Here is a 17,468-nt window from a genome sequence, read left to right on the forward strand (position 1 = left end):
ATGTTCTTGAGAAGCTTGAAGAAATGTATTGTTTTGCTCTATTTATTTTCAGGATTTAGTGCTGTCTATTGATGAAGAAGACGTGGAGAAATTTACTGATGTGGTCAAGGAGTTTGATAGTTTGTCTCGACTGGTATGCTTTCTTTGGTCCAAAAAAGGGTACTGGATATGAAATTTGTTAGCTTTGCGAAAACCTGTGACTTTCATTCTCTTTCTGTGTAGCGAAAAGAATGTTTCATATATGTTTCAGCGTGTTATTAATACTGAATAGAATAAATGTGTTGGCAATTTGGAATTACCTTTAAAGAATTATGTTGTTGTAAGGAGGCCAGAGGTAATGAGAGAAATGTCCTCAAATATGTTACATGAAATAGCAATGATTGAGGGAGGATACACAAATTTCTATCATCCAGTGGCTCCTGAAACATAACGATACAAATAACCTTAATTATTTTCAATTACAATAACCTTCGAGGGAGAAATACCACCTTCAAAAATGAAAATGACCTTATTATGCAAAACACTTCCAATTGTATTTTGTCTTCTTGTTGAAACTTTTTGGAATTTCTGGGTTAACATCATGCTTAGTTTATTTTGCATTTTGTCTACATATGGTTCTATTAGATTGGCTCCTTCAGCCTGGATTTTAAGGTCAATAGAAATTTATAAGTAAAAATTTAAGCAGAAAATCTTACTTTGAACTCAGTTACTGATCTAGCCTTAAAAAATGTCCACAACTGTGCAAATTACTAAGTTTGGGTTTGAGGAATGCTAAGCTGTCAGTTTTCTTATTTGATCTTACTTTAATGTCTTCACAACCTATATAGAATTGAATCTTTTGTTTCTTCCATAATTCTTTCCCTAGTTTTGTTTCTTCAAGCCAGAATACTCAATTTATTTTTGTTAATAAAACCTTTACACAATCTTTTCTTTTCTAGGTCTTTAAGCCTTGTTATATTCCAAGAATACTTTTTCATTTAGAATATTTTTACCATTAAGATTGGGTCTCAAGTGTCATTCCCATCATTGTCTCCATTTGGATTTTTTTTTTACGCTTATCATCTATTATCTTCTCGCTCTGATTTTTGTACGAGATTTCTTCTCATTGGGCAGCTTTATTTTGACTTCCGTCAGTGTCTTCCCCTTCCCTAAGGGATTTTTATTGTTCATGATTATAGCCCTTGGAGGATTGAGTTTGTATGCAATGAAACTGAAAATTCCCTAACATATATAACAGCAAAAGGGAGAATATGGGTCTATCTGCACCATTCAAACGTACTTATCTCTATAATACTCAAAAAGTGTAAATAGAACTTAGGGCTAGAGATGTTAGAATATTAATTTGTCTATTGCTAGACAACACAAAATGGAACTACATATATGTTAAATCTGTTCTTCGAATTGTAAGGGAAACTCCCTAAGATTAAGTAAATCTAAAATTAACCTAATTTACAAGCATGCATACTATTTAAGATTCATGGACCTAATTTAATATGTTTTTTCTCAGGATTCAAGCATGTCACTGTCAATAATTAGGACTTGCAACAAGATTTTCATTTTTTAAGAAGGATAAACTATCAAACATAAACAAAGACAACTTTCACCAGCGAAAATAAAGATTGATATTCAGTTGTAAATGAAGGTTTGATGAAAAAAAACATTCCAATGTTCATTTCTGGCTAAACTAGACACCAACAAATTTACATCGACACAAATTGTATTCAAAGCTGCAATTAAATAGATCAAGTTTGGCAATACAAAGTCTGAATTAGATCAATCTATTTCCCTTCTTTTTGAGAATATTACAGATATGCTTCACAATTACACAATCATTTTTGTTGAACAATGGCTTTTGCAGCATAAACGTGACTTCCATCAACATTCATTAACTTTAATGAAAGTACAATGACTAACAATTTTTGCAGCATGAGTTGACATCAATTCTCATTACAAATTATATGCTCAAGACACTTGTTTGTAAGCACTCAAGAGGCAGCTTTTAGGGATAAAATAATAATAGAATATTCTCAATAAAGATTTGGTTTAAAGCAGCCCTATCCCTATTTGTAGAAAAGAGGAAATAATCTAGCTTGCCAGTTCGGGTTCGGGCACTGGTTCGGGTTTGAAGAACCGGTACGCCAGTATGGCAAAATTTTGAAAAGGGGTTTGGGTTCATTTGGGTTCGTTAGTACAAAAGCATGTAAATTATATATATATATTTGTGCAGCCTATAAGCATGAATTAAGATTAGCATGTCACATAGCATCATATAAACAACAAAACAAACATAAACTTTGTTGCCGGGAATAATCATTATGTTATGTTGTCATATTATGTTTATGTTGTCGTCGGTAATAATGAGTTACGACAGTCAGTTAGTTAGTCGTCCCGAAGGGCAGTTGGACGCGACAGTTGGTCGCACCCCTTCGGGTATTATATATTGCATACCATTCCTTCTTAGTATCATCATGATAGTGGTATTGGGGTGTACTGTTATGAGCACTTGATGTACATGGACTGTTGAATTAATACAGAGACTGTTTATTTAATATTGTGCATTTACTTTTTGCATTTAATCGTTTACCCGTATGTGACAAACAAACTTGTAATCATAGCATCATGATCATACCATAATAGCATCATATACATCAAGTTTAATATCAAAATGACAAAATATTCAAGTATCATTGTTTCAACTTTCAACAATATAAAGTTTAATCATCAAATGGATCAGCTAATTCATCCTCTTCCTCCTCCTCATCATTGACATTGACATTAGATGAGCCAACGCCACTTGCACTTGCACTATAAGTTTTCTCGCCCTCCAAGTCATCAAGTGTCAATGCAAGAAGATGAGAAGCGAGAGCATCCAAATCAGTATGCTCTAGCTCTATATCCCACATCTTCGTTTCCCCTTGTGTGTAGTCATGTTGTTTGTGTGAAAGAAGACGTAGGTTGGAATGAACATATACTAAATTCTTTGCTCTTTTTGATAGCAACCTATTGCACTTTACTGAGTGGATGAAAGAGTATGTGCTCCAATTTCTTTCTGAAGCAGATGAACTAGCAACCTATGAAGACAAAGTAAACTATAAATAAACTTGTGATAAATTTTAATTAATTAAACTTACTTGTGATAAAACTTTTACAGCGAGGGGTTGTAGGTGTTGGAAGCATGCACCATGGAAGTACCACCAGCTATGAGCATCCTTCTTGGATCTATGACGAAGTGCCTCAACACTTAGACAATTCCCATTTGCGAATTCTATGAACTCATTTGTAACAATATTTCGCAAATCATCATTAGGATATAGTCTAAGAAATGCTGCCATGTACCCATCAGATATTTCTAGATCTCTCCATGGTGGAATCCTTCCTGGTTTATCAAGAAATTGATTGCTATAGTACTTTGGTGTCAAGGCATAGGCAAGAAGATGCAAAGGAGTGGTCATCTTATTCCACCTTTCTACAATAATTGCTTTCACTTCTTTGAAGAATTTCTCCTCGAGGTCATTCTCTTTTGCATTTATAGTGAACTTTTTTTTTTCAAGCATTGAGTCAATGCCATCATAAATCTCACCAATGCAAGGCCTATCCATGTCGGTATAGCGAATCATACTCATAATGGGCTTAGTGATACTCAGGAGATATGTAACAAGATCCCACCATTTCTCATTCAATATTCTCTCCCTAATTTTTTCTGCCCTCTCATTGCTACTCTGCTTCCATAAAGTCCAATTGTTGCTGATCACCATATTACATAGTGCCACTCTAACTTTCACAAGTTGTCTTAAAACCATTGTGTTTGATACAAAACGGATCTCAGCAACCTATAACACAAATTAATGCCAAAATGATTAAAAAATAAAGCCAAACTTTAAAGAAGAATACACAATATAGCTTACACAATGATATTATGAAGATTGAAATTAAAAAATCAGAAAATGTAAAATTAAATTACTATTTCACTTACCTTCAATAGCTCCAAATTCGAAAAGGATCTAAAAACCCCTTGAGACATGTGGTGGTTTGTGATGAACATCTGGATGTCCTCAGTCTCTGCATACACATCTCTGATCCATTTTATTTTAGTCCCAATCCTTTGTAGCATAAGATTGAGTGAATAGACCGCACAAGGTGTCCAAAAGATGTGATCATAGCATTCCTCAACCAACAAACCAGCAGCTCTACAATTTCTTGCATTGTCCGTTATGACTTGGACAACATTGTGGGGTCCCACTGACTCAATGGCGGAGATGAGAATTTCTGCAATAAATTGGCCATCTTTTACTTGGCCCTCACAATCCACAACTTTCAAAAACATTTCCCCTTTAGGAGACACCGCTATGACATTGATCAAGGGATGATTTTTAGCATCTTTCCACCCATCTGAAACAATTGTTACACCTGTCTTAGCCCATGAATCCCTTATGGGTTTCAATGCATCTTCAACCCTCTTCACCTCTTTGTCCAATAATGTTCCACGTACCTTCTCATAACCTGGGCCCTTATACCCTCTTGGAGCTTCATTAACACTTTTTATCATTTGCTTCCAATATGGGGAGCGAACAACATTGAAAGCCAATCCATTTGCAAAAATGCACCTTTCTATATCTTGGTCGGCAATGTCTCTACTCTCATTTTGAAATGCGGTTTGTAAAGGCCCCTTTGTTCTTTTGCATGTCAAGGGTGGTTCATTTGTGGAAAAGAAGGGGTGGTCTTGTACTACAACATCGGGATTAGATCGGGCTTGCATTCCCCTTGTTTTCTTTGCTGCGGTTTGATTTTATCTACGGGCTTCTCTCTCTTTTGCCTCCTCATGGTCCCTAAAATATTTCATCACTGTCTCATCTGGTATAGGTTTACCATCTTTTCCAGGGCATTTTTTGATGCCTCTTCCTTTTATTCCACACAAATGGCCTACCACCCAATAATATGAACTATTACGTTCAATACCACATCCTTGGCATCTCCAACAGAATCCCCTAGCTCGTGGAAGTGGGTTTAAAATGTCAACATACTTCCATAAGGGAGAATTCGGATCATTTCTTTGTTTTGTAATTGTTTGTTCATTGCCAACGGAGGAAGAGGTAGATGCCATTCTAGTTCCTCTGGTAAGAAATAACATAAACATATTCAAAAACAAAAACAAAATAATGAAAAACAATTAATGTTTCATGTTTGACAATTTGTGAAACAAAAATAGTTGGAAAAAAATGTTAAAAAACCTACCTCTTGTAGCCAATGGGAGCTTGCAAATGTATGGAAATGATGGTGCAACACTTGTTGGAGCTTCAAAAATCAGTCTTCAACTCCTATTTGATCTTGGAAGCCAAACTTTGTTCACCCTTTCTTCAACCTGCTGTAAAAAAACTTTTGTTTGCAACACAAACAAGGAGAAATGAGCCAAGATTATGTTTTAGAAGTCACTTTTAGGGTATAAAATTGACTTTTTACATGGTGGATTTAAAAAAAAAAATTTAATTTTGCATTAAAAAAACCGTGTTAGGCCACCCAACCGTCCAGGTTCGACTTGGGTCCGCCTGGGTTCGACCTGGTTCGATCTTGGTCCACCCGGGTTCGAACCAAGTCGAACCCCCTTTGGGAAATTTGAAACTTGGTCTAACCAAGGCAGGACGGGACTCGAACCAGGGACCTAGACCATATCGAACCCGAACCAGGGGGGTGTGGAGGCAAACCCGGTAAGCTAGAAAATAATCCATCTTTGAAAGAAAATTAATTCTAAAAAAATAATTAAATAAAATACGAATAATAAGCTCAAATCCATCTCTTCTAAAAAATAATAACTTTTGCTACTATTACTTTCAAAAATTTAAAATAACTTTGACTTGCAAATTTGCTGCATTTTCCAAACTTGTCAAACTTTTTTTTGTAGCCAATGAAACTTATCAAGCACTCAAACTTGACTTGACAAACACTTCTTGTCTTTTTAGATGCTTTGAAATTGAGATTTGTTATCAAAATTTTCTCCAGGATGGATGCCATGATGAACTTTTGTTAACTTTGATCATAACAATACTTGCTCATTTAGTAGGGTTTGAACAAAAATTATATGACTAAACCCACTGATTTTCTTGTAGTGAAAACCATCTAAGTGTTTTCATTTTTTAAACTCCTAAAAAACCCATTGTGAAAGGTGTCCATACCATAGTTACAAGACTTGGACTTGCCTCAGACTTGGCAAGTTGATTTTTGACTCAGACTAAGTGCCCAAACTCGATAAAGACTTTGCAAATTGAAAAATACAAGAAATATAGAGACTTACAAGGATTTAAATCTTGTTTCATTCACCCTTTAATAAATAAACCCTAAAGACACAACAACCTCATCAAATAGAAGCTACTTTGACCACATACACAAGTATATATCAATTACATAAGAATAAATGAGAATTTAGGTCTTGGATGATGATGTAGGCATGATATTTGCTTGTTTCTCAGTGATTTGTGTGTATATTCAAGTGAGGAATTTATCATTAAATTTTTTTTGAAGCCTTAACGATTGCATGTTTTTTGTTGTCAAGCTCATTAACAAAGAGGAACGATTAAGTAAAAAGATAAATGGTTATGTTCTAGTTTGACCTTAGCTAGGATAGTAATAGATGGGATTGTTCTATTAGTTATTTGTGCACCGTGCAAGGCATGATTGATATATTTTTGCGTTATGAAAATGGCATTTCTTGCCAACTATGACTTAACTTGTATTTTTGCAATACAATGATTGTAGCATACCAACTTTGCCTATGGTAGTCCTTGTATAATATAATTTGCAATAGTGGATATGTATTTTGTAGGTTTTATGATCATGATTCATCATAGGCCTATTACTTGCTTAGACTTATAGTTTGATGGGGATTTGGGGGCAATACCCCAATGGGGTTGAGGAGAAGTGCCCCCGACGGGGTCAATGGGTAGCACCCCTTGTAGGGATCTGGGGACAACGCCCCTAGTAAGGTTGAGTGCCCCTCACAGGGTCTAAGGGCAACACCCTTGGTGCGTTCCCTATCATGACATAGGGCAGGGTCAAGGGGTGGATCTGTTGTGATGTTTTCACACATTGCCCATTGTAAATGAGGACCCCCACTTTTTCTCTTTCTAGGTTAGCTGTCTTAGCTTAGCTATTGGTAGAGTCTTTTTCTATTAGCCTTTGGATTGAAGAAGTCTAGTTGGTCAAGAGCTAATCAAGTCAAGTCTCTCTCTCTCTCTTGATTAAGTGAGGTCAGTCAAGTCTCCAAGGCTTTCGAAATGAAGGATTTACATCTTTTGCTTGCAAAACTACGGATGAAATGCTAAATTTGGCTAAGGCATGAAAATTTCCTTTGAATGGAGGCATTGAGAACACTTCCTTTGCCCAACCAAGGCATAATCACTTCCACTTCTCCCAGCATTGTCAGTGGGTGCCCAAACCCGATCACTTCCATTTCCATTCTTTACCATTGCCATTACCATTCCACCTTTCCATTCCCTTCCATCTTTCCATCTCACTCCTTCATCCCACAGCCCTTCCTATCCACCATCTACCTTTCCACTCCCCCTTTCTACTTTACCTTTATCCCCACTGCCACTTCCATCTCCTTCCACTTCCTCTACCTCCCTACCTTCCTACATCCCTTATCTCTCCATCTTCTTTCTTCCCATCCTAGTATGCCCATCCACTACCCTTTAGCTACCTTTACACGTACCTTTACCTACACACACTTCCTCTACCCTCCATCTCACACCCCTTAGCCCTCTACTTCCCTTAGCATACCTTTCCACCCTCTACCTTTCTATCTTCCTACCCTTACTCCCCTTAGTCTACCCTTTCCCTACCTACCTACAATACCCCTTCCATTTCCATCCCCTTCCCTTCCTACCTTCATTCATTACCCCTTATACCTCCCACTCCACTTTACTCCCCAACATATCCTAACTCCCTTCATTACCCCTTATATCTCCCCATATCCCACGACCTATCCTTATTTCCCCCTTTCATTTCCCACACCTTACACTTCACACTACCCCACATCCCTTCCACCTTATGCCCTTCCTGTGGCATCTCTTTACCACATTCCCTTATTCTCTCCTGCCACGATATCCCCTTTTCTATTTCAACTTTCCTCCCTTTCCACATCCGTCGCATGTTTTGGGCCCCACTAAAACTCTAGGATGGAGAATATAAAGCATTTCACTTAAATTTAATTCAAACTTCCAAGTTCGTATCTGCTCAAAAAGTATTCGCATTGGAAGAAGATTCTAATCACTGACTCGCTTCAAAAGAGAGGATTTTCAAGCATCAATGAGGTGAATTGTAAGGGACACGTTCTGTAAGAGAGGACTCAAGTAGGCTGGTCCCTGACCAACGCCTTTATCAGATCTCTGGGAACTATATCAGGTCTCTGGGAAGTTTATCAGATCTATGGGAAGTAATCAGACCTTTTCACCCTTGATTTAAAGGCAGAAAAATTAATAATAAAATCAAAGAATTCAATCAAGTACTCTTAAGATTTCGATGTGAAAGGCAATTTCCAGTTTTTGGTGATTAATTTTTCTGATTATTTAAACCATAATCAGACCTGAGTATTATTTCACATTCAGGGATATGATTAATGTGCATGATGTCTTTATTCAAATTATGTCTCTATGCAGGTGTGATTGTAAACGAATGAGGAATGGAGCAAGGATGTAAGACAAAGAATATAAAGACTGCCAGCTTAGAATTATGTTTTCAATTATTCCGGTTCAGAGTTGACAAGGCCTCAAAGACCGATTTGTTTTGATAAGGAGAGGCAAGCAAAATTTGATTGATCAAATCATCTGCTACAAATGAAGCCAAAATGACTGATATATGATCACTTCGTTTGATCATCATCTTTAGATAGGTGTCAATGATGTCAATCTGATCAGGGTAGGCAAGGAGGTTTGAGAGGCAAGTCACATGGGCGAAAATTTGACTAAGTATAAGAAAATTTCCTTTGCCCCTCAAGAAGTCCGAACTGACTTCCTTTGGCCCTCAAGAAGTCAGAAATGACTTCCTTTGACATTCAAGGAAGTCCGAAATGACTTCCATTGCTATTCAACAAAGTCCGATTGCACTTCTAGTGGCACTTGAAATGTCCGATTTTGACCTTTGCTCTTCATTGATGACAAATTGCTTCCTTTGCTAACAATAATCTTGATCTTTGCAAGTATGGATCTGGTCTGTAGCATATTTCTTTTAATCCCTTAATGACTGATCTGTGCACAAGCAGCTATTCGAAGGTTGATGATAATCTTGCAATAGGGAAGAGAGCTTAGGCAAGTGGAACAAGACTCTTTAAGGTTTCTTTGCCTTGATGCAAATGCAACCTTTCTTTTGACAAGGAGAGAATTGGCATGAAGATTGATCGAATTAAAGAAGATTGGTAAACAGCAAGCTGGAGATAGTGATCTAAACTGACTTCCATTGCCCTTTGAAAAGTCCGAACCTTTCCTTTGTTAGTTGAAAAGTCCAAAGTTTTCTTGATGATCTAAGGTAAGAGTGATTGTTAGCGCCAGCGTTTGAGTTTGAAAGAAAAATGTTCAAAATTATAACCAAGTCGGCCTTTTACATAATAAACAAAGTTTATTCAAAATATAATTAAGTCGGCCTATATGGAAAAAGATGCACCCTTTCCTCTAGACGTCTATAAAGAGGCATTCAAATCATGTCATTTGATCATCATAAGCAAAGCGAATTACATCATAAGCAGCAGAGCAGCGAATTTGATCAGATATAAGGCAATTTTATCTATTCATCTTCAGCATCAGCGAACGCTGTCTACAATCAACATCAGCAAAGAAAGCTTTCTAGACAGTGAGTTCAACCTCAACATCAGCAATCGGGTCTTAGAGGATGATAGCACAATAAAATCAGAGGTGAAGTGTATGATTGTAAGTGAATACAAAGGAAACATAAGTATGTGAGGTCAGAATTCAAGAGCAAATGGACGTAATCAAGAGATATCAATTTAGTTAGCATCAAGGTCCCAAGGGTACGGTGTCAAAAGATCAACATCAAGAGTTACACTTTAACGAAGCAATAATAACAAGATGATAGGCAGTTCAATATAACATGGAACATAATAAAAGATAGTAATAAAGACACTATATGGAAAAGGAAGATAACATTATAAAAGGAGATCAAGCACTTAAGGAGTGATTTTTACAGTATCTCTGGAAATCCAAGAAGTCATTGCCAGTATAGCAAGGAAGTGATCCGGGATAAAAGCTTCATGATTAATATCCTCTACCTTAGAAGGTTCATCCTCAAGAAGGATACAAATTGGGACTATGATCTATTATCATCATCACTGCTGAAGTTTGAGATGTTGAGTATCAAGAGATATTGCTCAACATTCCTTCATGATAATTTGTCAAGTCTACAAGTACAAGTTGAGGTGGCATCCTTGTCATCACTCAACCAATCAAAGGGTTCTATATTAGCATGTCGAGATGCAATGCATTTAACTCATCATATGTAGACACAAACTTTGAGCTATCTATCTTCATATTTTATTGGTTCACATTCAATATTGAATCTAAATGTAATTTTCTCATTGGCCAGAAGGAGTTTGTTGTAACAAATCCTAATTAGGCTTTTTCATCTTGCAATCACAGTCATTGATTGTGAATCAATTTGAGCCATTCATTGTAAAGAGAGCATTATATAAGGCTCACTCTCTCTCATTTGTAAAGGGGAATTGTAGGTTAATGTTAGAAAAGTAGAAGAATAGATAGATGAGAAGTTAGAAGTTAGAATAGAGTAGGAGAAGAAGAAATTGTTGTTAAGACTTGTAAATGGAAGTACTCTTTTCATTCAAGATATGGTGAAATGTGTTGTTTCAACAAATTGCATGATTTCTACTTCTCATTTGTTTCCATGTTGATAAGATGAATGAAAGGAATTATGGATGATTGATGTTAAAATTTGTTTATCCATACCACTAGCAATATGCTGATTGTAAGTTTGCCTTGTGTGGTGAACTGGAATCTTTAAATGAGCTTAACTTCAATTGCTATTTGCCTCATTGATATGCATTGTCTTGATGGTGTCTATGTCGTTGGTTGTGATTTGAACATCATTTTTCTCTCCTTAGAAGATCGCACTAGCTTTGTGGAGTTTTTCTTTGATGGTGAAGTGGAGCTTAGTTGAATTTCATCTAATCATTCATTGTCTCTTGCATTCTTAGGAGTAGTGTAGTCTTCTCAATTCTATCTCTTTTGTCATTTTATTTTCCAAGTAAGTAGTTAGAAGCTAGGTTCTAGCAACATCCAAATGTTCAACGTTCAAGTATTCAATGTAAGTCCCCTTGGATTACTAGCAATCACATCAACCATTGAGCCTATTGACAAGTCAAGACCTGACAGTAGAAACCTTGGAGTTGTCTCATTTGATCGCGAATCATAAGATAAGATAAATTTATTAATGTCCAACAAAAGACCACAAAGTGGGTCCAAGGGATTGACAACAACCGGAAAAGGGGGCTGGCCAACTTCAAGGACACCAAACAGTGCCTGAAGAAAAGCAAAAGAACAAACAAAGCCAACAAAACCAAAAGAAAGGAAAGGAGGGGGCGAGGGGAAGAGGGGAAGGGAATCCTAGCCAGGACAGCCCAAACAATCCCCCCTGGGCGCACGACCTCAACTACAAAATCTGCCTTGCAGAGAAGAACCTCAAAATAGATTGGCATTTGAGAGACTTTATTCAAGAGAGGATAAGATACCTTGGTATTTTATTCTATGTTTGATTGTGCCTAAAAGAAACATCAACAAGATCCCCCCACCACCAAGCCCAAATAAAGACCTCCAAAACCACACAGACCTACATGGTGCACACCATTTTCATATATTTCTTTTAAATCTTAGATGTGCATGTCATAAGAAAAAAAAGCTTTGAAAGGTTGTAATTTTTTTTTAAATAATTGAAATGGCGAGTCTACCCTACTAGATTCGCCTAGACTTAGCAAGTCTGGTGAGTACTCGGCAATTGAGTCCCTTAGACTTGATGAGGGTCACTTGCCTTGGGACTCGCCGAGTCTAGGCAAGTCCTGGCGAGTCTTGTAACTTTGGTTCATACATTGTTGAAGAGGCTGAAATCTTGCCATGGAAGATTAAATTTGTAATAAGCACCCCTATTATTTTAGGATTCTTAACAAATGAATGACAACATAAACTTGTAAATATAGAACACACTGCAGTTATAAAGTCTGATACTAATTTTCAATGCTCGCATAGCTGCTGTTACAATTGTCCTAGTGGATAATCAATCACAAGTGGTGGCCTTACATAAAATAAACATTCATCTGATGTACCAACATGAAATACTTGGGAAATAGAGGTGAAGATTGTTGGAGTAATTAGGACATTGATCTAATTATTTATTAATTAGGCCCTTTAATTTCTTTTTCACCTAAGCTAAACGTAGGTGCTTTTTTAATCTAGAGTTTTCTTTTCTAGACATAGTTGAGCTCAATTTAGCTCCTATTTTGCATTTCTTTAGTTCTCCTAATTTAGCATTACGGTTTTGCACTTGGGTTTTCATTCATCCTTCATAAGGATTCATTAATTCATTGTAATTGTATCTCTGATCAATCAATTGTGCAATAATACAAAATTCTTAAGTTGTTATAGAGCATATTAGCTTTGCTTGATCTCTTGTGTGATAAGTGTTTTTCTTGAAGATGAATCTTGACTCCTGTGGTTGTATCATCAACTCCTACATGGTATCAGAGTAGATCTATAATGTTCTTGCCCGCATGCTTGAGGGATCCAATTTTAGGTGATCTTTTTGTGTACATTGGGCTCAAATAGAGGTTTCCATCACATTTGTAGTGTCTCAAAACCCTAAAATTGTCTGTCTTTTCATCAAAATTCGAGCAGTTGAAAATTTGGTTCAATTTGGCTTAGGGCACAAAAATTGATGCAAAATCCGGAGGTAGTTGAAAAATATGGACACTTTGGAGCGAAACAGAAATTATCATTGCCCTCAAAGGGTCCAAAAACCCTAAGATCGCTTGTCAAATTGTCAAAATCAGAGATAGGAAACATTTTGCAAATTTTTTTAGGTGGCACGGATTTCGTATAACTGTATAGATCCATACGGTGGTATGGTCATACTACCACTTATATCAGCACAACAGGTCAAAAAATAATTCATACGCAAGTCGAAAATTTCCTTGCAAAATTATTTGTTTTTCCGAAAAAAATTCAATTTTTAAAGGGGTGCATTCTTTTATAAAAGGGTCAAAGTTCTTTTAAAACCTAAAGTCAAAGGGGTTCAAATTTTCTTAGTGGGAAAATAAAATTAGCTTTTGTAGTACATCGTACCATTTTGTTGCACATTGTACTTGTTTACATCTACATTTCTTTTTTCAAGAAAACCCCTAAATTTGGCTTAGACCACTATTTTTAGCACCCATCTCAATTTAGTTGGAGATAGGGAATTGTAATGTACCCTTTTCTAGGTGACATGAGATGAGTAGGGGTTGACCTACCATTCGAGTTCTCGTAGGTCAACGGCATGGTTAGGGGACTCATTTTGAGGGTCATGGAGCTTTGCAGGGGCTCTGTGAGCCATTTCGGACTTTCAGACGAGGTCTCCTGTTTTTTAGGGAGAACCGGCAGTTGACTGAATGACCACCTGGGGGACCAAGGAGTAGAGCAGGATCCTTTTGAGCAGTTATAGGTGTTTGGAGAGAGGTTCCTACTTTTTAGGGAGATTCCCTACTTTTTAGGAGGTTGTGGCAGTTTCCATATTTGAGGTTCCACGGGACCATACCATGGTTTCAGTTTCAAGAAGATTGGGTGTGTTTCCTAGTTTCTAGGAGCATCCCTAGATTTTAGGGATGGGACTGCTAGTTGGCCCATCTTGTCCGGCATCAATCATAGACAGGTGACAAAGTCAAATTCATGTTTGGCTGGTTATTTTGGGCTATTTTTGGATCTATGGAAATATTTTAATATATTTAAATATTTCCTAAGTTAGCGTTTAAATAAATTAAAATAAGGCTATGTATATAGCCATTTCGGAGTAATAAGGGGTTTTTGGCTTCATCTGGTTTGATATGCCTATTTGTTATAGCTCGTTGGAAAGGTCTTGAACTTTGCTACATGATTCTCACCACCTGGAGTCTTTTTGGATGCTTGAAGCTATTTATTCGCAATAAAGTGATGTTTTTCTATAGTTTGACCCCATAATTGGGAAAGTGTCACTTTAATTATAAAGCGCAAGCTTTATTATTCTTTAGGGTTCGACTTGCAAAGGGAAAGGAGTTATAAGGAGACGAAAACCTAATTGATAGCATCTTTGATCATTTTGAAACTTGTGAATTTGGGAATTGCTCTGGAAGAGTGATTTTGGTCTGCGACGCAAACCCCAGGTCTGAGCTTGCTGGGACGTAGCCCTCAGCAAGAGTTGATAGTGGATTTATCCAGGATTGCACAGAGATTGTCAGAGGTAGAAGACACATCTTCTTGTCCTGAAGATTCAGCGTGCATATTGGGGGTTTCAACAGGGCGGCTAGTCTATTTCAGCTGGCACGTGATTTGCAGTAGCTTCCACGCCTCCTTTGCAACCACACCTTGTTTGTATGTTGGCTTGAAGGGTTGTATTCAGCTTATTTGGTCTTCCTTGTTCGTTGCCAGTAATATTCCTCCATCGAGCAACAATCCAGATTGAGAACATCTCCAAATAAATGTATGGATTCTTGCTGAATACAAAACTAGGTTATTTGCCTGGTATGATTTGCAGTATTTTCAGATTGCTTAAGTGTTCTTACATATGAACATTGTTTACTGTTTTATTTCACAGTTGTTGCTATTTATCAATTACTTTACTTATAACATCAAAACCCAAAAAGAAACAATCCCTTTCTGCAACTTCTGTCTATTCTATAAGATCACCGGAAAGTTACAAAAATATAGTATGTTTAATTAAGAATTTACAACAGCAACAACAAAAGTATCCATTTGGGATCTTTCAGTGGTATCAGAGCCTAATTCTGCCAGTTTGTGGGGTGGTAATTGCATTCACTTGGTTTGATTGGATTTGGTGTTTAATTAAGAATTTACAGCAGCAATAGCAAAAGAATCATCATGATAGGGTTATGTAAAAATAAACAAGCAGGGATGGAATTTGATCAAACACTTTCAAAGTGTTCAAGACACACTAGAGGTACAACTATATCTAAATGTACAAGGAGGCCCCCTGTTAAAACATTCAATGATGCAGTCATAAGCAACTATCATGGGTATTGCTCCCTTCCAAAAAAGCTACATGATATGCTTACCTTCACCCAATTTATGGGTATTCTAGATGAAGCTGAAGATGCTATGAATTCATATCAGATGCAAATAAAAAGAGAAGAACCGATTGACTCATCCATAAATGAGGTTTGTAAAAATCTCTATGAGGAATTTGATGAACATGCTACAAGGGATGAAGTGGTACCTATGAATGTTGAAAACATGTCACAAACGTATGGCAACCATTCTGATTTTTATAACAACAGTCCTTCATATGAACACGATGATGATTCAAAGGTCATGACACACGAGGAGGAAGTTGTAGGAGGGATTCCTACAATTGGCATGCAATATATGAGTGTTAAACAAGAGGGATGCAAGGGGAAAACAAGCCATAGCAGCCCTGACTTTTATGACAGTAGTCTTACTACTGAGCATAATCAAGATTTCGATGCTTTGGTGCATGAGGATGATGGTTGTGAGGGGTCATCTCAGGCAAACAGTCACTGTTTGGGTGTTACTGATGCTTTTTATATTGAAGATACATGTCATAATGAGTCTGATTTTTCAAATCAGACCTTAGAAGATGGGAACAAAACAGAAAATGTGTCTAATGGTGATGGTTTCGAGGAGAGTTTGATGGATATGTGTGAGTCTATCTTGATAGGGGAGGTGTATGTTGAACTTGGCAAAGCAGCAGCCTCTAGCATGTCATTCGAGCCACCCCACGAGGTTCATAACAAAAGTGATATAACTTCTCTTCCTCAAGATATGTCAGCCTTTGGTCAAGAAGAGAATAATGATTTGTATTCTAGACTTGAAGGTACACATGGTGCAATCATGGCTTATGATAATGTGAATAATACAATCCATCATAAATCAGATTTTGTGCATTTTGGGACAGCTGATATAGAGCAATCTCAGAGGATGAATGAAGGATGGTTGGCAAGAGCCAAGCTATCCAAGTTGATAGCTCATTAGGCCAAGCTTCAACTTCAGCACATTCATGATACTCATCACCATATTGGTAAGGAGGAACAAGAGCTATCTAATTCTGATTTTTCAGCTGATATTGGTTATTTTTTTCATGGTGGTGATGGAATTGGTAATGAGGCTCATAGTGGACCAGCCACTAATGAGTTATCCTTGATTGGCATAGAAGGTGTTCCCGATGCACCTTTGATTTTGTCACCTCTTTCATATGATAAGGCAGCATTGTACTTATTGATTGGTGACTCAGTCTTCTTAGATTTGATAGTTGGCTATGAAGAGCAGCATGTAAGGGACTTCATTTGTTACATGGCTCAACAAAACATTTACTTAGCAACCTTTAATGAAGGCACATTAATTTGTGGAAATATAGGTAAAGTTACAACAACTGTTTGGAGGTCTTGGACAAGTATTCAACACACTTTACTTGTTGGAAATTGGCTCATTGATGGATTCATATCAGCATTGATGATTGGTAGTACTTGTGGCTTCAATTGGAGTGAAGTTCTTAGCTGGTTAGATGATGTTCAGGTTCACAACAGCACTATAATGAGTATTGACATGATGGATGGATATGACAGTGCAAAGATTTGGGATCCTGGTATTGACATGTGTGGTGTATTTCTTCAGTGGATCCATGATGAGTTGTTTCACTTTGGGTATACAAATGTTTATATCAGAGTAGCGCAACGGTTGGGTGAAGTAACGTTTATCAGATTGATATGGGTTCCAATGAATTGGTTCTCAGCATGCAGGTGCAGATTGCTTGAGGGCAAGCAATCTTCAGGAAGGGAAGATTGTAATGTCCCCTTTTCTAAGTGACATGAGATGAGCAGAGGTTGACCTACCATTCGAGTTTCCATAGGTCAATGACATGGTTCGAGGACTCATTCTGAGGGTCATGGAGCTTTGCAGGGGCTCTGTGAGCCGTTTTAGACCTTCAGACGAGGTCTCCTATTTTTTAGGGAGAACTGACAGTTGATTGAATGACCACATGGGGGACTAAGGAGTAGAGCAGGATCCTTTTGAGCAGTTACAGGTGTTTGGAGAGAGGTTCCTACATTTTAGGGAGATTCCCTACTTTTTAGGAGGTTGTGGCAGTTTCCATATTTGAGGTTCCATGGGACCATACCATGGTTTCAGTTTCAGTAAGATTGGGTGTGTTTCCTAGTTTCTAGGAGCATCCCTAGATTTTAGGGATGGGATTGCCAGTTG

General features: G+C 37.3%; 1 protein-coding gene across 1 annotated transcript in view; it reads left to right on the forward strand.

Moving 5' to 3' along the window:
- LOC131040149 (alpha-soluble NSF attachment protein 2) overlaps positions 1–17,468 on the forward strand; it is a 172,709-nt gene that overhangs the window by 115,285 nt on the left and 39,956 nt on the right. Inside the window, exon 8 of the mRNA XM_057973003.2 lies at positions 53–133. Coding sequence (XP_057828986.1) covers positions 53–133 — 81 coding nt within the window. The remainder of the gene's footprint in view (positions 1–52; positions 134–17,468) is intronic.

The sequence above is a fragment of the Cryptomeria japonica genome, chromosome 11 (assembly GCF_030272615.1).
Source record: "Cryptomeria japonica chromosome 11, Sugi_1.0, whole genome shotgun sequence".
Taxonomy (NCBI): Eukaryota; Viridiplantae; Streptophyta; class Pinopsida; order Cupressales; family Cupressaceae; genus Cryptomeria; species Cryptomeria japonica.